Source organism: Cricetulus griseus (genome assembly GCF_003668045.3).
Source record: "Cricetulus griseus strain 17A/GY chromosome 1 unlocalized genomic scaffold, alternate assembly CriGri-PICRH-1.0 chr1_0, whole genome shotgun sequence".
Lineage (NCBI taxonomy): Eukaryota > Metazoa > Chordata > Mammalia > Rodentia > Cricetidae > Cricetulus > Cricetulus griseus.
In genome coordinates, this window is record NW_023276806.1 from 54785549 (window position 1) to 54810939 (window position 25391).

The 25391-nt window shown below is 44.9% G+C and overlaps 1 protein-coding gene across 4 annotated transcripts in view; it reads left to right on the plus strand.

The window, feature by feature from the left end:
• Vangl1 (VANGL planar cell polarity protein 1) overlaps positions 1 to 18016 on the plus strand; it is a 49223-nt gene extending 31207 nt beyond the window's left edge. For all 4 annotated transcript variants that reach the window (XM_027393811.2, XM_027393814.2, XM_027393813.2 and 1 more), the window contains exons 5-8: positions 6396 to 6529; positions 7915 to 8047; positions 9246 to 9480; positions 13478 to 18016. In XM_027393811.2, coding sequence (XP_027249612.1) covers positions 6396 to 6529; positions 7915 to 8047; positions 9246 to 9480; positions 13478 to 13738 — 763 coding nt within the window. In that variant the 3' untranslated portion in view covers positions 13739 to 18016. The remainder of the gene's footprint in view (positions 1 to 6395; positions 6530 to 7914; positions 8048 to 9245; positions 9481 to 13477) is intronic.
• The last annotated feature ends 7375 nt before the right edge of the window (positions 18017 to 25391 follow it).

The following is a 25391-nucleotide window of genomic DNA, read 5'->3' on the forward strand; positions in this document are numbered from 1 at the left end:
AGCTTTCATGGCAAGATTTTGTTTGTTTTCTTAAATTTTTATTTTTGTTTACTTTTGGGGGAGGTTAGAAGGGTGGAAGCAGATATGGAAGGACTGGGAAGTGAGTAGGATTGGGGTGCATGCATGAAATTCATAAAGAATCAATAAAAATATATGAAAAACCAAGTCTGGCTCACAGCTTAGCGTCTGGAACATCACAGGTGTTCGGGGTTTGCATTTGTTGTGTTGGAGATGGGCAGCTGGTGTTTCATCCTTTTCTGGATGTCAGTGTAGCTGACTGGAAGGATGAGTACATACTCTAGACGAAAGTCTCTCCAGGTTTACTATGATGAGAAAATGGTTTAGTGCCTCATCTGTCAGCACATACCTAGATAATCGAAATAGTGGCCTGGCACTGATGTGGGCAGTTGCATGTAAGAAGGATGTAACTTAAGGAAAGAGCTGTAACTTAGAAGGCCTTGCTGGTTTCATGCTCTGGTCTGAGAGGAGTTGAGGATGTAAGGGCTTTAGCCTGGATACATCCTAAAGACCAGTTTTCGTTTGTGAATTTAATCGTGTGTCCTAGTTTGGTTGCAGAAGGCACAGTCGAGCTAGGGGAGAGCAATGAGCAGCAAATAAAGGAATGTGTGTGAGGTGCATGTGTATGTATGTGTGAGCTCATATGTGTGCATGAGTTCATGCTTTTCTAGACTTCATTCCTTCTCTCTGCAGCCTAGGGGGTGTTAAAAAGAGATGGCTGATGGCCACAGTTGTTTTCATAAGTAAGAGGGACATGTCCCCAGGGAAAGCAATAAGGCCAGTAGCAGACGTTAAAGATTAGTTTAGCACAGTGGGACAATGATCTTCTTTTCTGAGGCTGGAGTTGCCCATGATGTTATTATTACATAGATTGGCAGATCGGACTAGATGAATTCTGATTTTTTTTATTCTTGAATCTCTGGCAGAACATAGATGTCACTTCCATTTCTAGAATTCTGGGAGTATGTTGATCAGTTTTCTATTGCTGAGACTAACTACCCAAGGTGATCAGTTTTTAAGGAGGAATGGCTTATTTGGGCTCACAATTTCAGGTTTTGTTTGTTTGTTTTATCTACGCTTGCTTGGCCTCAATGCTTTGAACTTGTAGCAAGGCAGAGAGTGGTGGTGAGGAACATATGAAGCTGCTCAACTCATGGCAGCCAGAAAGCAAAAAGGGAACCAATGGGAGATCCCAGTATCCCTTTCAAGAGCACAGCCCTAGTAATCTATCTTCCTTCTGTGGTTTCCTACCTCCTAGGGTTTTGTCCTCACACTGGCAACTGAGCCTTTGATACATAGTCTTTGAGGGGAACATTTAATATACAGAGCATAACAAGTCATTCAATATAAATGGATGTTGAGCCATGCTTTTATGCCCAGGAGTGGCATGAACCAACCAATCCCATTCCCTATTATAAAACGCTTGTGTCCCTTATCAATAATATGATACTATTTTGTGTAAACCTTTATTGTTTATAAATGAAATGAAATCATGCATTCATTGGCATGATTTCAGTTAATCTCAACAACTTCATAAGGTAGTTGGTTTTATCTCTCTATCACAGGCCAAGAGGAAACATTCTAGAAAGTAACAGAATAACAAGATCAGGTCTGGAATCTTGACTTTCTGCTTCAGAGGCCAATGCTTTCTCCACCTATGAGTCATGGCTGCCTCCTGATAAGTAGATTGGATAGTAAAGGCTGAGCATGGCCAAAGGATGCTGGAACCATATGTGCTTATGGTTCCTCTCCCCAGGGAAAGCCTTTCGGAGGGATCCACTTTGGCTCACTTCCAAAGCCAGTCCTTCCGGGTGGGAGGGATTGGCACCAGTGTACACAGGGGGCAGATCAGCCTCCCCAGCATATGCAAGGACATGGAAACTCATGACCATGGTGGTATCATTTGTGAGACATGTGCCTTAGTCCAGGCCCTTTAAATTATATTAGCTTATTAAATCTTACCAATCCTAAACCAAGCAAACAAGTTAACATAGAAAGGCAGAAGGCAAAATCCTCAATCTCCAATATTTTTCCTGGCTTAAATGTCAGTTTGAGTGAACTCTCAGAAAGTCAGAGCCATGAAGCTTTGAACACAGTTCTCACTGAAGCCAGCCTTGGGAGCCAGGTATATCATGAAGTTACAGGTTAAGATATCTTTATTCAAGTCATACCGGCCAAGCACAAGCCAGAGCGAGCCCAGAGGCAGCAAGCTAGGGAGGCCAGAGAGAAGGGCCCCCCACGTGTCTGCCGCCCCTTAAGAATTCCCCACGAGTCATCCTGAACCTCCCCTGACCACACTCTCACGGGCATAGCCAGGCACATCTCTAGCAGCTCCTAGGAGGCGGGGCTACAATGTCTCCCTACAGGCACCCAATAGAGCTGGACCTCAGGGTCTCTCGCTGGGATTTCTCACTACACCAACTTGCCATATTTTTTCAGCCCATCTACCGTGGTATAGCCAGATATTCTGGAATATTAGTCCCATCCTACTCAAGAAAACAACAACAACAAAAAATAAATAAAAATAAATAAAAATAAAAAAGAATGAAATTAGAAGAAAAGAATAATTTAAGATGAAATGATCTGTTATTTTTTTCTTCAGAGGCTAGAGTTGTCTGGGGTATTATCAACAGAATTGATTCATGGATTGGGATATTGGACTAGATGAATTATGATTTGTTTGATTCTTGGATTTTGGGGAGAACAAAGAGATTGATTTCATTTCTACAATTCTGGGAATATGACGGGGTTGTATCCACATCCTGCGCCCCAGGTTTCCTGCTTAATGATGGCTTGACCAGCTCATTGCCTTTCCTCTCTGAATATTGTGCTGACAGCATGATGTCAAGCTCCTCACCAGTTTGATCTTCCTTGCCTCTCTCTTTCCCTAGAGATTATCTTGTCTAGGAGTCAGAATTCACTGCAGTTTTTGACTCATGCATCTCTCATACTCCCTTTGCCTTTAATGGTTTTAGGAAATACTTCTTGGCCAATCTTAAACCTATGGGGATCCTAAGGTTTCATAAATGGACAAGTTGAGCCAACAAGTGTTTGGTTTTTTTGTTTGTTTCTTTGTTTTTTGGTTTTTGTTTTTTGGTTTTTGTTTTTTTTTTTGTTTTGTTTTGTTTTGTTTTTTTGGTTTTTTGAGACAGGGTTTCTCTGTGTAGCTTTGGAGCCTATCCTGGCACTCGCTCTGGAGACCAGGCTGGCCTCAAACTCACAGAGATCTGCCTGCCTCTGCCTCTGCCTCTTCCTCTCGAGTGCTGGGATTAAAGGTGTGCTCCACCAACGCCCAGTGGAGCCAACAGTGTTGTGCGTGGAGGAAATAAAGGAGACCTCCCTTGTGTGTGAGGGATTTCTGCAAGGAGTTGTTAAAGAGGCAGGGATTACATGCCTAACTCTTTGCAGCACATCAGTAGTCTGTGTGTTGGGAGTACTCTGAGTCTAGAGACAGGCCATGAGATCTAGAGAATGTGAAAGGCTTCCTGAAAGAAGCTAGGCCTGCTCTGGCCCTGTGTGATACCATAGTTGACAGAGAAACAATGGCAAGGAAGATATCTGAACACTGAAAAGGCTGAAGGAAGGAATGTGCTATACATGCTGGTCTTAACTTAGACTGACAGGTGCCTACGCCATTGAAATGACTTTGATATCCAACAGCAGGGGAGAATGTTGAAAATGACATCCACCATAGAGTTCTGAGTTTGTCTGGAGTGAACGTGGGCCTAGGTGGCCTGTAGCTGCTGACTGGACCCATGTCTTCAGCTGTTATGTACAAAGCACAGCTAAGCTGTGAACACAGGGAATCACCATCTTGGGGCTCGACAAGACTTCAAGCATGTATCACTTGGTTTATTCTGTAAAAAGATGAAGCACAGTAATGTTGGGTATTAATCCAAACGGTTACAACCCTTTTAAAGTTGGGGACACTGGAGTGTATTGTCTTAGTTCTGTGGAAATTCTCATTCCCTCATATTGTTAGATGTGTTGAATGCCAAACAAATGGTTCTCTGTAGGCGAGAGTGTGCACAGCTCTTGAAGGCATTTATAAACTTGGCGTGAGAGTACGTCAGCTCCTGCACTAACTTGTAGTCTGGGCAGCTGGCCAGGACCTTGCCTGGCTCTGAGTTACCCTGGTGCCTCTGTGAGATGACAGGGTTGGAGAAGGAGTGGGATGCCTGCTCTTCTCTTCTGTGGTTCCTAGGAGATGAGTTCCTCTGACCTTGGAAAGGCTGAGGCCCTGTCAGAAGCACTGGGTCTCTCCCATAACCCTAGCCTATCCCTGGGAAGTTCTTAAGGAATCCCTAGGGATTTGCCCCAGTGTTGGAAGCCAGGGGCCTTGTTTTAACCTGTCCTGGGCCATGCTAGAAGGTGGCAGGGTAGGAACTCTGCTAGAGTGAGGCAAGGACAGAAGTCACTTCTAAAGATGGCACTTGTGGGGTGAAGGCATTGAGCAACAGTACTGTTTTCTCAGCACATGAGTCCTTGGGATTCTCTGGGCCCCTCCTTATAGCCAGGGTGAAAATCAAAACCCAGCAGCAGCACCCACAAGAAGGTTTGCTTTGAAGATAAGCCTGGGGATAACTTCTGAAACTGCCTGTAGATTCTTACCTTTTTTTTTTTTAAGGATTTGTTTATTTACTTTTTTATAATTTATATGTACTTACAGAGTTGATGTCCCCCCACATGCATTCAGGAGCCCACAGAAGCCAGAGAGTATATTGGATCCCCTGGAATAGGGACCTTTACAAGAGCAGCCAGTGCTTAATGGCTAAGCCATCTTTCAATCCCTCCCTCCAGTTCTTAACTTTCGATGAGGGAAGAATTTTCTGTTATAATCTGGGCACCTAGAGAAATTCTTCTGCTGTTATAGTAGCATGGGATGAACTAGTTTGAACCGGTATGTCTGTATATAACTGGGGCTTATTTTCATGCTTAGGGGCTTCGTCTTGCCTTAGGCCCAGCGGTTTGGAAAATTAGTATGTGGGCAGAGCCAGAAGAGCTGAAGCAATGTGCAAGGAAGCATGTGTATGATGGGAGTGGATATACCATTAGGTACAGTTGGGGTGATGGAACACTTGCCCCTCTCTGGAGATAGTCACAGCGGAGGATGGGGCAAAGATTGAAGCCACATTGAGCAGAGCTCAGGCCAGTACAAAGCCTCACAATGAAGCCCTTCCAATCAAGAGCCGCTTCTTGCATCCAACTCTGTCCTAGTACCTACCATGCCCCCATGTAGTCCAGAGGAAAGCACTCTACCAGCCGAGCCTCATCCGCAGCCCTGTGTTCAGTTCTTAAAGCAAAGCTCCGAAGGGAGTGGAGTAGCATAGGAGGGGGGCAAGAGCTGCCACTGGTTGGTTAAGGGCTGCACGGTCAGTATGAAGTGAAGGTCTCTGAGCCACCGTGAGAGCACTGGGATGCCATGTAGTCATCCAAGAATCCAAGGCAGTCCCTGTCCTGGAGTTCTGGCTATTGTAAATAATCCCTAGAGTGTTGGGAAGGAGGCTGGAGGGCAAGATAAAACAGAGCTGTGGTATTTAGCACACTGGGGTTGATGAATGGCTTCAGAAGCTGCAGGTGTCAGGACACATAGCACTAGCATCTAGGTTGTCAAACTGCACCAAGCTCTAGACAGACTACAGTGCATGGCATGCCGTTGTGTGGCTCATGGGTTTCTGTACTTTCACTTTCTTGACTGGAGTGATCATGAGGGTCAAATGAGATGGGTGAATGAAAGCCCTTCCTACGTCATTGCTGGTTGATCTCTCTGAAACAGCTCCCAGCATGCACTCATAGTCCTGGGTGTTTTCCAAGATGGCAGCTTGGAGCTATCATCTGCCAAGTGTCCAAGACAGCAAGGGCAATGGCTCCAAGGATCTTAAGAACAGATGATTTGCCTCACAGAGAGGCAGGCCATCACTGTAATCTGGGAAACAAGCGCCTTAGATCTGGAACAGCATAGTGTGTGAAACCAAGCATTAACAAGGGCTTCAGAAACATGACCATTCATTTATGATCCCTATGACCATCACCAAACCGCCTACCTTTGGGTGGGTGGGGAGCTCCTCGGTTTTCTTTTTTTCTTCATAAACCAAGAACAAACAGGAAAAGTTCTGTGTACACCAACCCTAAGTCTCAGTTACAGGTTGTAACTGTCTTCTCTTCCAACAACTGGCTGGATGGAATGTGGGGAATGACAGAATCCGGGAGAGGGAAGGAAGCCACTTAACAACAGGCCATGTGGAGAGTGTAGGAGCCAGCAGACTTCCGAGGGAGGTTACCCTGACTTGTAGTTACTGACTGTCACAGAAGACTTCTCATTTCAGACCTGCTGTATTCTGTGAAAACCTGCCTTAATTCTTGCCCTCATTTCACAGCATCCAGCGAGCAGCGTTGGTAGTTCTGGAAAATTACTACAAAGACTTCACCATCTACAACCCAAACCTTCTAACGGCATCTAAGTTCCGAGCAGCCAAACACATGGCTGGCCTGAAAGTCTACAATGTAGATGGTATGTGCTTGAAACTGTTGGTGGGATGTGACGGCCACAGTTAGGCGGCTGTCACCTAAACTAAATATTTGCTTCTATCTGTACTCCGTGCTTGCCTTCTAGACCTTCCTCATTTCAGAACAATTTCTCTTTTTAAAATGTAGGCAAATGTTTTCCAGGGCAATGTCAGTTCATAGTCTACCTATATGGCAAGTTCATCCATTTGGGGATATTGATGTTGGAGACTATAGCTGTGTTTCCTGTCTCCTGCTGGGAACACCTTAGGTTGGAAACCCTTAGGATTTCCGAAGGCTTTTCAAAATCTGAGCAGATCACCTAGGGACAGAGAGTGTTCCTCCAAAGGCACTGGGCCTAAAAATGTCAGTAGTTCAGGCGCCCGGGAACTCCTCTCAGGCTTCTCAGCCCTGGCGAGGAGCAGGAGGTGAATGGTGACAAGAAGCTGGAGCCAGACTGGAGGAGTTGGAGCCCAGTTTCATTGAGAGTGTCAAATGCTTAGGTGTGAGAAACAGGACTCCATGTCATTTCTTGCTGGGCACCTGGAATAAGACAAGGGCTTTGCAAACTCCAGAAGAAAATTATGTAGTCAGCCAGTCAGCTGAATTACATGGGTATCAGCTTTGGTCACAGCAACCTTTCTGTTTTTATACATACATACATACATACATACATACATACATACATACATACATACATACATACATACATACATACATACATACATGCGATATGAGGTGTAAGCTTCACCCCTTGGAAAAATTTAGTGAAACCAAGTCCACAGCAGCAGCGGGTCACCTAGAAGAAACTGAGGTCTTGCCTTGTGTTTCCAATAAGCTAGGTGGGGTGGTGCTCAGGGTGACACAAGACTTTGAGTCTCTTCACAGAGGGGTCGTTTTGTGTGTCTGGGGTGATGACTGTAAGGCTGCACCCTGGCCTAACTTGTTTTCCTGTGTGTGCTCACTGTACGTGTCCCTTGACTCTCTTTTTTCTCTGTCTGTCTTTGTTCTCCCACCCTGCCCACTCTCTCTCATTGTTTGCTGTATGTGATGTCCCAGCTGCCCTTATGGCCAAACTGAAACTTTGTGTGGCAGATGGTAAGTGACATCTTCGGCACACTCTGGCGGGTGTTGTTCTTGGCCAACATTTTCAGTGGTGAGACTTTGCAGCCCTTCAGAGTTCTTTTTCCCTGTCCCCATCAGACTGGGGTTAGATTTCTTGGCTGCTGTGACTATGGAGTACCGTGCCCAGGGGAAGTTACTTTTAGGATCCATGTGTGCTTCCTCTCTAGGGGTGGGTGGGAGGGTACCAACAGACACTGGTACTGTTTTCCTATTCCATTTCCTGGTCTTTGGTGTTAAAGCTATTCTACCATTCTGCTTTCATCAAAGGGCCCAGTAACAATGCCACTGGCCAGTCCCGAGCCATGATTGCTGCAGCTGCTCGGCGCAGAGACTCCAGCCACAATGAGTTGTATTATGAGGAGGCTGAACACGAACGGCGGGTAAAGAAGCGGAGAGCAAGGTTTGTGACTGCCCCTTCTGGTTGAATATTTTATTTCCACTTTTTTTAAACCTCCAGAGTTAATTTTCTGTTTGCAAACATGACCTGTGTGACTGTTTACAGTCCACTGTACTCTCGAGTTCCTCAGACTTGGTGTATGTAATTGTCACCAGACATACTTCTAACGATATCACAGGTTCTGGGCCCACTCATGGAGCTTATTGCACAGTCTGTGGATCTGGGGTTGGGCCTGAGAATTTCATTTCAAGCAGACTCCCAGGGGCTTTTCTGCTGCTGCCCTTGGAGGGGGCCAACCCCACCCACAATTTTTCCCATGTTAATTGAAGGTGGCAAAGGTGGCTTCCCTTATGCCTGCTACCCCATTCTTCCTTTTCCTGAGCTGCTGGGGGGTGGGGGGGAGATGAATCATAGGGGCCAGAGATCTGGTTTCTTTTCTATTTTTGTAGCCCAGGCAGGTTTTGAACTCTTTGTGTAGGTGAGGATTACATTGAACTTAGTTTTTTTTTAAAACCCTTTTTAACATTTATCGATTTGTGTGTATGCGTGTCTGTGGGCGTGCTTGTACACATGTGTCTTGTGTACATGCGTGCCACAGTACACATGTGCTCAGGACAACTTGGGGGGTGGGTTCTTTCCTTCTACCACCTGAGTTCCAGGGGTCAAATTCAGGCTGTCAAGCTTGGCAAGAGCCTTTCCCCTGATCCATCTTGTCAGTGTGACTTCTGACCCTGCCTTTACCTCCTGAGTGCTGGGTGACAATGTGGTGCTGGGCATTTCTCCTGGGTCTTTGTGGGACTGGGCAAGTGCTCTACCAACTAAAGCTCCCCCGAATAAGCTCTGGTTCTCCATCAGCTGCTTCTGCACACCCACTTCCTCTTTCCAGGTGGAGCTGAGCAGAAGTTGTCTTATCTCACCTTTTATTAGAGAAACTAAAGCACAGGTTAAAGTGAGTTTTCTGGGCTCATTATTGGCAGAACTGAGAAGTCCCCAGGGAGCACTCCCCGCCCCCCCCACCCCTTCTCCCAGGCTCTTCCCATCTCCTGGAGGACAGCTAAGGATGAGCAGTGTGACCGAACCTTGGGGAAGTTGGTGGTAGGCCAGGGTGCTGCAGTGGACAAGAGGTCTTTGGGTCTTTAGGGACCATCCATAAACCATTCAGTGGGCACTGCCTTGCTGACCGTGCCACATCGCCTTCCAGATTGGTGGTGGCAGTAGAAGAAGCCTTCATCCACATCCAGCGTCTCCAGGCTGAGGAGCAGCAGAAATCCCCTGGTGAGGTGATGGACCCCAGGGAGGCCGCTCAGGCCATCTTCCCCTCCATGGCCAGGGCATTGCAGAAGTACCTGCGCACCACACGGCAGCAGCACTACCACAGCATGGAGAGCATCCTGCAGCACCTGGCCTTCTGCATCACCAACAGCATGACCCCCAAGGTGCGCTGCCGGCGTCGGTGGGCAGACTGGTCCCTGAGTTTGGCCCGTCACCTGACATGTGTCCCTTCTGTTGCTCCCCACATGACTTTGATTTGTTTGTTTGTTTATGTGCACTTGTGCATGTCTGTGTCAGTATCCCTCGTGTGTGTTTAGATGCCCCCAAAAAGGCCAGAGGACAATGTTAGACCTTCTGAAACTAGAGGCAAAGGTGACTGTGAGTCTCCTCGTGCTACTGGGAACCAAACTTGGGTCCTCTGGAAGTACAGCAAGGTCTCTTTTTTAACTGCTGAGCCATCTCTCCAAACCCTCCACCTCATTTTTTGACCCAGGGCTTCTGACTGTACATAGAACTCAATGACCCCACTGGACTGGCTGGCCAGTGAGCCCTTGGGACCTTCCTCTCTCTGCCTCCCCAGCAGTGGGGTTATGAGCATGCATTATCAGGGCTGGCCTTTGTGGGGGTGCTGGAGATCTGAACACGGGTCCTCATATTTGTACAGCAAGGGCTTTACCCACTGAGCCTCCTCTCCAGCCCAATACAATTGTTTTTAATATACATTTTAAAAGCCTCCAGATTCTGTAACAGAGAAAAAAGATTTCACCTTGTGCCAGTATAATGCAGTGCCTAGGGTGGGCCCTAGAGCTAAACTCACCCAATTTAACCTACTGGCTGGCTGTACAACCTTGGACAAATAGCTTCTGGTGCTGTGCCTCACCTATAAATTGAGGTGTTCCTAACACTTCATGTTAATTCATGAAGTGTTAAAATTATACCTGTCATCTGATCCAGCCTAACTTAGTAGCTGTCTTTTTTTTTTTTTTTTTTTTTTTTGGTAGAAATGATGCCACCATTTTGGATGTTGTAGAGTTTGTTTCCTGAGCAGTCTTTTGGATTATGGCATCAGTACACTTTAGGAATGGATATTACAATAACCATCAATGTCATTTAATAGAGGACTGTGGCCAAAAGAGAAGGGGTGGGTGCAGCTGGTGGGTTCAGATCATCGCCCCAGTCGCTCAGCTGGTGTGTAGCTGTGCACATGTATTTTTTGTTTGTTTGTTTGTTTGTTTGTTTCTACACTTGATTCCTCCATATAAAGGGTGGGTATCTGCTTTGCAGGGTTGGTGTGTAAGAAATAATGATAAGTCAGGTTACATAGCATGTGAATCCTGTGGACCCATGAATGACCTTGGCATTGGTGCATAGGTAATATTTGATAGCTCTTTTCCTAAGGACATCTTACTCTTACACTTCCCACAGTTGTCAGTACTTCTGACTTGGAAAAGCCAGGCAGAAATATCCAGTGAGAAACTTTAATGTTTTCCATCTCTTTGACTCAGTAGTCTCTTGCCCAGGAAAATTAGCAGTCAGGCCCATAATCAGTTCTCTGTCTGTGTGGGTTCCCCATCTGTAGAGTCAGCCAGCTATGGGTGGAAACCTTCACTCCTGTGCTGGCCTGTGCACATGCTTTCCTGTCACCCTGAGCATATACACACATGCTTTCCTGTCACACTGAGCACACACACCCACACCCCCCCCCCCACACACACACGCACACATGCTTTCCTGACATATTGAGTGAGTACACAGCTTTCCTGTCACTGTCCCATAAACAACATAGTGTAGCAGCTACTTAGCATCATCACATTGCAGTAGATTCTGTATGTCACCTAGAGATGATGGATTCTACAGTATACAGATGTCTGCAAGTTACTGAGTGTCCTGGAATCAGCTTTTCAATTACTATCTATATTCACAATTATACATTGAAGGCGGATTGCCCCTCACCTAGAATATCCTATATAACTCCAAACTGGAAATCATTTACAAATGTTTCTGATATGCTATGTGGTATATCATCTGTTGGAATGGGGGTGGGGGAACTTGTTTGTGTATTCAGTTACAAAACTCCAAATACAACAGATCATGGACACAGGTTTCAAATACAAAACTATGTGCCTGTGTGCAGAATTATGACTTCTGGCATGAAAAAGGGACAGCTGTTTTCCTTTCTTCAGGGTTTCTTAAAGTTGTCTGATTTCTTCCCATTTCATTTTAAAAATTTATGCTTTCTTGGATGTTTATTGTACAAAAAGAAATGTCCAATGTAGAAGGCTCTTGCTTTGAGCCAGCTATAGTAACTTATGATTGTAATCACAGTGCTTGGAAGACTGAGGCAAAAGATCATGAATTCATAACTACCCTGGGCTATGTAGTGAATTCTAGTCCAGCCTGGGCTTAGCAGAACCCTTTTCAGAAACAAAAACCAAACAGCAAAACAACCTGAGCTGATGAGATGGCTCTGTAGATACAGGTGCTTGTCACCAAGCCTGAGCTCAAGCCCCAGAGCCTACCTACTGGAAGAAGAGAACTGACTCTAGTCATCCACATGCTGTGTCATGCATGTGCGTGAGCATGTACACACATGCATACACACACACAAGTAAATAAATAAATGAATAAATAAATAAGTAAAGTTATTAGAAATCCCCCCTCCCGGTCTCCACTTCCCCTAGCCCATATCCCCCTTACTGATATGGGCTAGTGTATGGTCTCTCCACCATGTCTGTGTTCTAGTGTGGAAATGCTTTGATATTAGACATGTCTGTATTTTGGAAACCTGCTTTCTCCACTCAAGGCTTCTTGGATCTTTCTTTCAATGTATGCTCACCTGACTCACGCAGCTCTGTCTTGCTCCCTGGGAATACCTGGAGCAGATTTGCCTAACTGCTTGTCTGTTGGTGCACATTTGAATTAAGTTTCATGAGTCAAAGCCAGGGGTTGCCTGTTTCTGTGACTCCGATTTCACTGGAACCCAGCCGCACCTTCTTGTGTACCTATCACCATGGCTACAGCTGCTGGCGCTGCATAGCAGAGTAGGGGAGTTACGAAAGAGGATTGCTTGAAAACTGAAAATGTCTTGACCTCGGCCTAGGACCAGATGGATACATGCCAGTGTTTTTCAGTTTATATTATTGGCTCATTCTTTCTCTCAACTAAACTGTTTCGTGTATTTAATTTTGTGCCAGATAAACTAGAAAGTCACACTTTCAAAAGAAGAAAACAATGGTGATGTAGTTCTTACCCTCTATGAGCATGAAGCCTAGAGGGGAAGAGACATAGTTGGTCATAGTTCAGAAAGTAAAATATGACATGAGATCATCCAGGTGGCTTCAGGAGCTTTGACAGAAGAGTGTGGCAGTCCATTTGAGCAGGGGCAAAGATAGTGCAAGGTGTGAAGGACAAGGAGGAATAGCACGTGGGAAGATGTCGTGGAATCAGAGAACTTCGGTTATCTCAGAGAGGGGAGGGGACATTGGTGTGTCTGTCCCTAGAACTGGCCACCTGCCTTGAGTTCTGCATAGAATAACCAACGGTTACAGTGTTCCCACTGAGCTCCAGTGGGAACTGCTTTGTGAGAACTGAACCCTTCCAGCTTGTGGTAGCCCAGAGAGTGAAATGGTGTTGTATCCACCCAGACAGAGGTTAAATGACTGAGCATCATCACAGCCAGCAGGTGGTAGAGCATGCAGTTTTGTCCTTGTGGCTGTTATTGTCTGTCTGCCTTGGATTCACTCGACTAGACCTCTGTGCCAGGTACAGGGAGCTGTCCTCAGGGAGCTTTTACTGCAGTGGTGGAGGCAGGTGTCAGAGGTGCCAGTGTCTGCAGGTAAAATGTCACGTTAGCAGTGCCTTCTGATAAACACTGGTAGCTACTCCATTTCTCTTGCCTCACCCTCTGGTTGCAAATTGCCAACAAACAAAGACAAAACAAAACAAAACAAAACAAAACAAAAAACCCTAAAAACCACTGAGGAAGTCCAAGTAGTCTTCCCTCCCCAGAGAGGTCTCATGGGGCTTCAGCATGAGATGCTGAACTCTGGTCTAAGGTCTCCATGTAATTGGTAACATTTCCTAGGGATTAAAAGGATGGCCCCTGGCCTCATAGCATAGCAGCCCTTTTTTACTTCCCTCGTGTTTTCCTTTGGCTTTCAGGCTTTCCTTGAAAGATACCTCAGCGCCGGCCCCACCTTGCAGTATGACAAGGATCGCTGGCTCTCGACACAGTGGAGACTTATTAGTGACGAAGCCGTGACGAACGGGTTACGGGATGGAATTGTTTTCGTCCTTAAATGCTTGGACTTCAGCCTCGTAGTCAATGTGAAGAAAATTCCGTTCATCGTACTCTCTGAAGAGTTCATAGACCCCAAATCTCACAAGTTTGTTCTTCGCTTACAGTCTGAAACATCGGTTTAAATGTTCTACATATGTGGCTTTATGAAAAACAAAAGAAGAATATATATAGAGATATATATGTCTGGGGGGAGTCATTTTATAAAGAATTTTTTAAAAATTTTTCGATGCTGACTGAAACTGGCAGATGATAGACCAGTGTCCTTCGACCATCTGCACTTTATTTGAAAGGAAGCAGGAGATGTCCACCCTGACAAGTGACTGGTGGCATCTGACTTCAATAGATGAGACTTCTGAAGAAGCTGTTCCCTGGAGTTTCTGTGACAGCTGTAAACCAAAGTATAGCTGCTGTGTCCTTGGGAGCCTCGCCTTACTGGTCCCTGCCTGTTGCCCAGTACCACATCCCCTAGTGCTTCTGGTCGACCCCCTCATAGATTCTAGGGGACTCACTTTATTCTGGTTCAGGAAACTAGACACTACACATCCACACATGTGTTTGTACAAGCAATTATCCCATATCACCATACCATCCTGGGGAGTGGTAGGCAGTCCAGGAAATGCCCACCCACCTGCATCTGTTCTTAGTTGCCTTAGATTCCCAGAGAAAGAGCCCAACAGAAAATGTGCACTTCTGGATTTCAGCTGTTAAGTGATTTGCTTTTCATTTTCCAGACAGAGAGAACTACCTGCCCTGTTTCTGCCCTGTTCCTCTGTTGGTGAGAGGCAGGTAACCCTTCTCTAGCCCTGGGATTGTCCATCTGAACTCCACTGTAGCCCATTTTGAGCACCCAGACCACAGCCCTACTGGTGGGTGGCCCTGGTGAGGCTAGCTCGCCTCTCCAGAGCTGACAGGGACTTGGCTTTCCAGTATGCCCACAAACTCTTTGCACAGCCTCAGCCTCTCCCAGTCTGTTTCCAAAGTAAGGCATGACCCTGAGGAGCCAGTTAGCTGCAGAGCACCCTTTAGGCTACAGCAGGAGCCCCATCTGCCCAATCTTCCTTAGCCTTGCTTCTCACAAACCAGGAGAGGCCAACACTGTGACTCCCAGTTGGCAGGTGCCCCTTGGAGCCATCCAATTTCCCAGAGAGACAGTATTCACACAGCTCAGGTGCCAAGCTGCCCTATCACAGGAGACCAAATGGTGCCCACCAAGCTGGCAGCTACTCTGTTCGATCCCTGAGGTTTGTGCCCACTGTCACTGTGCAACATACTACAAGGGAAAGGGCCATGCTGCCCTTGCTGTATAAATTGCCCTTAATTATTGGTCAGGAAGAGAAAGGTAAAGGGGGTACTGGGGAAAGGGAGAGTGGGGGAGTCGGTGTTACAGTCCAGCAGGCCCCTTCTGCCAGCTGGTTTTGTAGCTGGTTTCAGAGGACTATCCCCTTAATGTCCTGTTTAGACATAGGTGCCTCCTGGCAGAGCCCTGTGGAGGGGAGTGCCCAAGGAGCCATGTCCTGAAACCTTTAAGTGGGCTCTCTTGGTCTCTCTTTGCCTGCCTATGTCCGAAGCAATGATTCCCCAAGTATTGACTCTCCTTTCCCGGCTTCAGGGATCTTGTTTCAGGAAAGGAGAGCACTGTCAGCATGCTCCAGGTCCATGCATGTGTAGCCTTGCTATTCATGCATTCCGTAAATCACACTATTTTATTTGTCATTTAAAAAAATGAAAATTCACTTGGGATATTTGTAATATACCTTTACTCAGAAACGCATTCTTCTTCACTCAGCAGTTTTTAGCTCAGAAAGATGTGTTGGGGAAGGAAGGGGACTCTCATGGGTGCAGCACAGAGCCAAGATGCCCCACGTTAATAGCTTGGCTCTGTTTGAGACACACCTAGTGGAACCACGGTGCTTTGATCTTAGTTTTTCCCTTTAGGTCACTTCTGACTGGAAGTTCCTCATGATGTCTTTCTCAGGAATATTTTAGGAGATAAGGTAAGGGATGGGTAGTCTGTGAGAGACTGGCTGTATGTGGAGGGTGGGGTTATAGAGTAACTGCTCAGCCACAGATACTGTGCCATAGATGTAAATAATGAGGCGTTAAATGTAACACTACTCACCAGCGCTTTAAAATACTGTGCTTCCAACACTGTCTTAAATTATGGGTCTTGAAGGGGTTAAGTTGGAGTCATGTATTGGTATGTGCATTCCCAGCAGGGTAAGAAGGTTTTAAATTAAGGAACTAATTTATTTTCTCTCCTGCCCCCTCTCCCTCTATGACTCTTTGCATAGTAGAATTTCAGACTTCCTGAAATTATTGTTTTGGTTGTAAATTGAATATCGATTCTTTTCAAAACACGAACTTTGCATCGATTCCGTCCTGAAAGAAAAAACAAAGTCAAAGGCAAATTAAGCTCTTGTGCTCCCAGCACCCTAACAGCTCGAGTTACCAGTGAATGGGATCCCTGTGAAGTGAATGATATTTTGAAAAAGATCTGTAAAGTTGCAGAAGGCTGCATCTCACAATCGAAGACAATACATTTTTATTTCATTTCTTGGACCTATAGCCTATTCTTATTAATGGATGTAAACTGTGCCCTAAGGCTATTAGAATATACGATCCTATTAGATTACACAGGATTCCATTACCTTAAATATTTATAGATTTTTCCCCTATAACCTTCAACCTAAGTTAGTAAAATTCTAACATTAAATGTGAAAGAAATCAATGCAGCGTGTATATCCAATATTGCTGTGATTTTCAGTGGCCTACAAAACTATACTTTTGTTCCAAAGCGTGTGCTTAAAAAAAAGGCAGTCTTTAGTAGTCCATGAATTGACTACAAAAAGTCTGTACCATGGGAGTTAGAATAGATTTTTAAGTTATAAGTCTCATTCATCCTTAGGTTATCCGTGGAGTCCAAATCTTCTGGCTAAAGTTCATAAAGTAAGCCCCAGAGAAAATGCTTAACCATCATTTCCTCCCAAGAATTATTGTCTCCCTTTCTTCCTCTGACTCTTCCTTTTGAGATCTGCAAGAAGACAGATTCTTCACAGCAGAAAGTGTGAAGTTAGTGGCCTGGGTATGTCTGTCTCATCACAACTCCCCATACTGGCCATACTGGAGTCTTAGAAAGGCTGACAGTGCCCACTCTTGCCACCCCTTGATTTGGAGGTGCTCCTTTCTGTGCCCTCTTCTTGAATGCATGGGTTAAATGTGACACCTCATCTTAGCGTGGCTATGGCTGTGATGAAACAAACACATGACCAAAGCACTTGGGGAGGAAAAGGTTTATTTGGCTAATGCTTCCACATCACAGTTCATCATCAAATGAAGCCAGGGCAGGAACCTGGAGGCAGGAGCTAATGCAGAGGCCATGGAGGCTGTGAAGAAGTGCTGCTTACTGGCTTGGTCCTCGTGGCTTGTTCAACCTGCTTTCTAATAGAACCCAGGACCACCCCCAATGAGACCTTCTCCTTGGATCACTAACTAAGAAAATGCCTTCCAGGCAGATCTTACAGAGGAAATTCACAATTGAGGCTCCCTCCTCTCTGATAACTCTAGCTTGTGTCAAGTTGACATCATACTAGCCGGTACCAAGCTCTATCTGTAAACTACTATCAACATAAAAAAATTAACTACCCACTCCCCCTCACTGCCAATCATTGACCCAGTGAAACAACGAAGTCAAGGCCCTAGTTTACTCTCTTCAACCTGGCCCTGCTGTGCAGATTCCTTGTATGTGGATGTGAATCAGGGAAGGGTGGCTGGTTTCTGCCTGTATTTCTGAATGTGTGTTGCCAGGTAGACATGTTTGCCTGTTGGTCATTATAACATTCATGTGACCAGTGACAAATTTGTATGTGTACATGTGTGTATTGCTGAGCCTGTGAGGGTCTACATCTCTGTTCAATAGAGTTCCTCCACTCCCCAGCTTTTGGAAGGTTACTCTAAGCTGGCCCCTTGTCTGTATTCTCTTTTATCCTTTACACCAGCCTCTCACCGAGGAGATATCTGTGGGAGCCTGTTGTCACCCTGCAGGCATGCCCATTACATTTGTTCTTGCGTTAGGTACTCTGTGACCTGCAAACAAAAGGGCAAGCTCTATGGGGGTTACTGCTCAAGCCTTACCACTCTGGAAGCTTCCTGTGCGTTTATTATCATAATTTTTAAAAGAAACAACCAATGATTAGTTATGGAAATTGACAGGAATGTCTATATGATCATTTAAAGAGTTCTGCAACAGAGACCCTACAATTATAAAATGGTATAAAGTACTTCTGGGTAGTGTTTGCTCTTTATGGATCTTGTTACATCACCAAAATGAAATCACTACTGTGAATTTACTACTATGTAACCTTGTCATATCCCATTAAAAATAAAACATGCCTTGTTTTTAAGCCCGGAGTGCAGTTTTTGACTGGTACTTGGCAGAGTGTGAGCTGATGCCGGTTTGACCCCACTGAAAGCATCTTATTGAGCTTGAATCAGATGCTCAGAAAAATCAGCTTTGGGACCAGATATTTTTGATTAATTTTGTTTTCGGGTAGTGTATAGAGTGATGGGTTTCATTGTGGCATCATTCAAACGAAAATGGAGTTCCCATTTTACAGAACATTGTGTTTTGTCACAGAAGTGGGGGAGGGGCGATCAGGGAAATGGAAGGTGCTCATACTCTCCAGGATTAATGTCAGGTTCTGCTATGTGCAGCTTATTCCTCCACTCCACCCCCAGTGTCTTAATTGGGAATCCTTTCATTTGAATGTGACAAAGAAAGATGGAAGAAGAGATTCCTGCCTGGTAAATGGGATTTCAGACCAGCTCTTAGGGCCAGGCCCCTCTGCCCAACACAGAGCATGAGCTAAGTGGTTTGGCATTTCTGAGTGTGGAGGAGGGACCTGGAGACAACAACTTTGAATGGGAACCTGAGGCGGAGAATTCCTCAGGGGAAAGGTCATTTCTTTCACTTTGGGTTTTTACTGTTTGGTCCCATGGGAAGCTTGTCTACCAGGCTGGCCCACTGGGATACATAATGGGAAAAACTGAAGAAGCCTCTCCTCCTCTCACGGGGGAGAGCTAACCTGCTGGGGTTGAGCTGCTGCAGTGCTACTCCCCACAGTCAGGGCCACTGGCCTCCAATCTCTGCCTCTCCTCGATAGACCAGAGCAAGAGGCTCACCAGGGCTTTGGGCACAGGGGCCTGAGTGTAGGAAGCCGGTTCCTGCATTATAATGCTGCCTAAAGACACCAAGGTGTAAATTACTTCACAGGCGCTGGGTAATCTCCATTCCTTTGATCTCTGCCTATCCCATGGCTCATTTTAGCCTGAGGAGCTAAAGCCATTCATAGGGTAATACGTCCCAGGCGGCTGGTCAGCCTTTTATATAGGGATGGTTTTCTTGGTTCAATGTCTCTGCTCAGTCTCTGCTCAGTCTCTGCTCAGTCTAATGCATTAAAGCTTGTCTGCAGAAGGATCCGAGTGTCCTGCGTGTGTTTCTTGCTGGCGAGGAATACAGAGCGGGCGCGGGACATATGGTGCCGAAACCCGGGAAGCTTAACATCTCCAGCACCTCAGAGACCCCTCTAACGAGGCGGATTCAGAACTGCAGGGTGGTAAATTCGGAGAGGTATGATTTTTCTGGACTTTGGCTTGGGAATGTTGCTATTTTGGGAGGTTAATCTATTTTGACTTTTCTCACTGTTGTAACAATCTTAAAGAAGTCCAAAATTACATATCAGAAACCGAATGTAATGAGAAAAATTCGGAGAGGTATGATTTTTCTAGACTTTGGCTTGGGAATGTTGCTATTGTGGGAGGTTAATATAGAGGCTTCTATGCTTTTACTAGGAGCTATTTTGACTTTTCTCACTGTTACAACAATCTTAAAGAAGTCCAGAATTACATATCAGAAACCAAATGTAGTGAGAGATGGGGCGCGCCTAACAATAAAATATAAGAAAAAAGGACCTCCCGGGATGTCTAGTGACATGGGAGTGTATGTAAGAAGAGAAACTACAACGTATAAGAAAAAAGGACCTCCCGGGGTGTCTAGTGACAAGGGAGTGTATACAGCAACAAATAAGAAAAAAAGACCTCCTAGAATGTCTACTGACAAGGGAGTGTATAAAGCTTTAAATCTTAATAGCTCTGATAACTCTAAAAGCTCAAGAGATAAAGTTTTAAAAGAAACAGCTCAGCTAGATGAGGGAGAGACAGAGAAGGAGGGAGAGAGAATGGGGAATGGCCGGTCACACCCCGATAAATTTAGGAGAGATGAGGAACCTAGCCTCTGCCCTACAACGAAACTGGACTCTAACAAGGAAGCAGAGCTAGAGGAGGAGCTGCCAAAAGTAAAAACAAATATGAGGCCATCGCTTGTTAATTCAGCGGGTGTACTTCTATCAGCACACCCACTATTTGGTACCAACTCCTTTTTACCATCAGAGGAGAGGAGAAAATTACAGATGGCTTTCCCAGTCTTTGATAGGGGAAAAGGCCATGCCTGCTATTCAACACTTCTTAAAGGCCTGGAATGCCTGGGGCTTTAAAGCCTCATTTACATTAACGCTGGGGGCCATACCGAGGCCAAGCGTCTCACCTCAAAAACTAAAAGGCCAAAAAGAAATGGTAAAATAAAAAGATATCTTAACTGATCTTTGGAAAGGCCCGGATCCTATTCTCATAAGATCCAGGGGAACGATATTGTGTTTTCTCACAGGATGAAGAGAATCCCCTGTGGATCCCAAAAAGACTCACCCGAAGAGTCCCTTCAGACCTCCAAAAGTCGGAACTCCACCCTCTACCCCCCGGGAGTTGAGAGCCGCTATTGTTATCCAGATTAACTCCTGCCCTTGGCGGAGCGATTGTCTCTACTTAAGGGGTGGGGGTAATTGTTCGATGCAGCCGTTTACAGATTGCTGTTATTTTTGGCTGGTCTGTGAGAAAAGGGGTGGGTATAATTGTTTGATGCAGCCGCCTGCGAAATGCTGTTACTTCTTTGGCTGGCATGTAAGCTCCAGGGCTCAAACCAAGAGATCATCCAAGCGCTTATATTTTGGCTAAGCGATAGGCCGCCGGCCAGACAGCTCTTGCACACCCGGAGCCTAGGCTCACTACACAGGGTAGAGTGTCTGGTTTGTACAGCCCCAAAGAGGGATGCTGAACATAGGCATCACACAGAGTTGCCTATTATACAGGCTTCTCTGGGAGGTACGTTGACCTACATAAGGGTTACCTGCCTTGAGAATTTCCCTTTCCCAGAAAAACGACAGAGGACAGGTCGGGAGTACTTTGGGTCAAACTGACAGCCTGATGGTGACTCTCGTACACAGTCTTAATGTTTGATTTTGGGAAGGTCAACCCCTGCCTCTATCCCTCAACATATGGGTGACCTATTTGCTTATAATAATATAAAGCCTTTTCATTAATTAATAAAAAAAGGATGATATGTAGGAAGCCGGTTCCTACATTATAATGCTGCCTGAAGACACCAAGGTGTAAATTACTTCACAGGCGCCGGGTTATCTCCATTCCTTTGATCTCTGCCTATCCCATGGCTCATTTTAGCCTGAGGAGCTAAAGCCATTCATAGGGTAATACGTCCCAGGCGGCTGGTCAGCCTTTTATATAGGGATGGTTTTCTTGGTTCAATGTCTCTGCTCAGTCTCTGCTCAGTCTCTGCTCAGTCTCTATTCAGTCTAATGCATTAAAGCTTGTCTACAGAAGGATCCGAATGTCCTGCATGTATTTCTTACTGGCGAGGAATACAGAGCGGGCGCGGGACACCTGAGCTGGCTTTTTCAGGTGGGAGGGTCAAGTTAGGCCAGCAGAGGTGCGATAAGGAATTGGTTGTAGCCAGCCAGGAGCATGGGGATCTGGGGATCTTGGTCTGGCCCCTTGACTCCATGTTCTCAGCTTCTCCACACTTCCCCATATTTACCCTTTGGACTGTGGGCAGAGTACACACAAAATAGAACCCAGGGGTCAAAAAGTAAGACAGGAAAATCTGTTTTCCCTTCATCTCACTGTCTGTAAGTTACAGTTCAGTTGTGCTGTTTGGTAGAAGGGAGGAGATAGAGGGATGGCGTCACATGGTCCCTGTGCCAGGAGTTAAAATGAATTCCCAAAAGTAAACAGGGAGTGGGAAACTACTGAATGAGATGAGAGCTTAGGACATGGAGTCCCCTAGCCTGTCCCTTTTGACCTCAGTCACCCAATTTGCTTCACCTATGAAATGCACCTCTCTGATGGATTATTGTGGAATCAAGCTTCTCAGCACTGTAGAGATTCCTGGAGCCTGAGGCAGTGCAGGCAAGGTGGCTTTCTCAGAAAGTCTGATAAACATGTTCTCATCTAGATGAATAAAGATGCTTTTGTATTAACTCCTGGGGACAAATGTAACAACCTTGCAGGCTTTTATCTAAGTCTCCAATTCCTTTGGCCCTGAAATGGCATTTGGATTACAGCATTTGAGTATGCAGTTTGGCTGGCTTTGTCTGTGTTTCTGTTTCTGTGAGCATTCAGGCATGGCCAGGTGTGTTCACTTTGAATTTGCTCATTGTGTGGGACAGCGGTTCTCAACCTTCCTAATGCTGTGATCCTTTAATACAGTTCTTCATGTTCTCGTGACCCTTAACCATAAAATTATTTTTGTTACTACTTCATAGCTGTAATTTTGCTACTGTTATTAATTCTAATGTAAATATCTGTGTTTTCCAATGATCTTAGGTGACCACTGTAAGAGGGTAGTTTGACAAGCTCCAAAGGTCTCAACCCAAAGATTTAGAACCACAGATGTAGTAGTTTTCCAAGCCCCAGCCTATGAAAACATCAAATGACAGACCTGCCCAGGAAATTGATTATGGCATTGAGACACCTGACCCACAGTGACATGTTCAGTTCAACTTGCATTATAAAAAATGTAGCTGGAAGCATGATGCTTCCATCATAGGAGCCAGGAAGGGAGATGTGGACATTGCTTTCAGATGCTATTGCCCCTCAGCTATACAGATAAAAGAACAGTCATTTTGTTTTAATCACTGTTCCTTAAAATGTGGGAATAAAAATATCTAATGTTAATAATATCTAATTTTTATGATGATTACTCCAGGGTTTAAATTGTCAGCTCCTCTGGAACCCCCAAATCATGACCTGCATAACCAAAGTTCATTCCTAAGTTGCCTCCGATGAGAACAACTATTTCACAGAGTACAAGAAACCAGTAAGGATGAAATAATGACACTGTCCCACCAGGGCAAATGGACTGAACTCTGGTGAGAACCAGAGATGTCTGGGCCAGGCCTTAGGAGAGAAGCTATCTCACAGTTGCTTTTCATAGCAGGGATTTTCATCTCTGAATTTTGAACCCAGCATCTGTCCTTATCTGGTAGAGTAAACAATACAAAATATGTGGTCATGAACCATATTCTTTTTGAATAGTTCATATTGTGCTTTTTAACCAAGAAGGGCAGTTTATGCCTAGCCTGTACTTAGAGTCACCAGATAACGTGTGTATATGACTGGGGTGGTTTGAAAGAAAATGACTCCCAAAGGGAATGGCACTATTAGGAGGTGTGGCCTTGTTAGAGTAGGTGTGGTTTTCTTGTTGGAGGAAGTGTCACTTTGAAGGTGGGCTTTGAGGTCTCATATATGTTCAAGATACCACCCAGAGTCTCAGACCACTGCCAGTTGCTTGCAAGATATAGAATACTCAGCTACTTCTTGAGCATCATGTCTGCCTGCACACCACCATGTTGCATCATGATAATAATGTACCAAACCTCTGAAAATGTAAACTGCCCCAATTACATGTTTTTCCTTCATAAGAGTTGCTGTGATCATGTGTATCTCTTCACAGCAATAGAAACCCTAACTAAGACAATGATGATGCCAGATGTACGCTGCCACATTGACTGGGTCATATGCTCTAAGTGGACATTTCTGAATATGTAAATGAATGAATTACATGACTCATAGCCACGTGCACAAGTCCCTTTGTTTCTCTAAAGTTTGTTCTGTGAAATGACCTCTCATCATGATATTGGTGACAAGGCTGGTGTCTACCATGGATACACTGTACCTAGTAGATAACGTTGTTTGGTTTTCTTTTGGGTCCTCCATTGATGCCCTCATCCCTCCCTAATTAACTAGAAAACATTTTACATGTCACATATACTATAAACTTGAAAGATAAATTGAGATCCCAAGTTGTGTACTGTCCCTTTCTGATGTGACTATTTTAAGCTCTGCTCTTTTTTCAGGGAACATTATTGATCTTGATTTGATTTTCTGACAATTTCATGTTTCTGTGAAGACCAAGTGGCTTATGAGAGGAGGAAGGGCGATGAAGAGCAATGATCACTATGATGAAAAGGAACAGTCACTGGTCATTTTATGGGGAGGAAAATTCTAAATGAATACATAGTGAAAGATAAAATCTGAGGCAACTCTAAAACCTGGAGAGGAAGCCAACATTTTTAGTAAATTCAGTAAAACACATATTTGAGACAAGGAAAGTGGGAAAACACTGTCACACCTGGATAAGCGTAAGAGGTGCACCATCAATTGTGTTTGGTAATTCCTTTTACCTTGGTAATTGGTTTTAAATTACTGACTTACTTTAGATGAGGGAACTAGATTACTTGATGAAGAAATGTTGATGCTTGCTGCTCCTACGCTCAGCTACTCTTCACTAGCATGGAATGTTGATAGTATACAAATTCTTACCAGTTGCATGGACAGGGTTCAGAGAAAGCAATTGATTCAAAGATACTTATCTATAGATTAATGATAAGCTATTTCCTTGGGCCACCAGCCCAGATGTTCACAGTTCATAAGTTCACAAGCAAACCCTGCTGGGACAAAAAATTAAAGCCACATGCAGACAGAAGCCAACAGCACTTTTCTGTGTAGTTATAGAGTGTGGAGTTTTGGGAATCTCAGATGATAAACTGTCCTATTAAAGAAATGGAATGACAATATCAGGGCAGCAGTAGGTGAAGTCCAGAGCAAGACGCAGGACCTGATGGCAGTAGAGTACACAGACAGACTGTCATTCACCGTTAGTGCTAGTTATGTCGAGTGAGCACCCTCTAGTTACACAGGCTCATGTTGCTATAGATAATCCAGAATGATAGTTGACTTTTGGCTCTGCTTCCTGGGTCAATGTCCAAATGTGTTTCTGTGGTCTCCGACTTCATAATATTTCAGGAAATATGAAGATGCATTTTTCATAACTGAAGCTGGGTACTTCAAACATTTTTTTCTCTGTTGTTACTTTGCTCAGCTGAATCATTCACTTCATCATTCTTGCCTAATTGATATGCAGCAAAGTTTAGGAGACTATTGGTATATAGACTATTAAAGAGTCTACAACCTTTTAATGAGTGAGTGAGTGAGTGAGTGAGTGAGTGAGTGAGAGCACAAAGTATACTCAACACCAAACCACTGACTACAAACTAATCACACGGGATTATTTAGGAGTGTTAGGGGTCAATGGGAGTCCCAGAGTTATCACTCAGACTTGAAGTTATCACTAAAGAGTTCAGATTGTAAAAATATCACATTGATTTTAAAGACTCCTCTTGATCCATTTTGCAAATATTTAGGTCTGCTAGGTGGCTGTGGGTACTCCATTTCCAGATGGCATGATTATTTCCATGCTCATTCCCAGGCTGCTGCTCTGTCTCTCACAAAGGAAGGCTGTGTTCCTGAAGGACTTTAGGAACTTGAGAAAAATGCACCACAATGTCCTTGCTGAGCCAAGGAGATTGTATG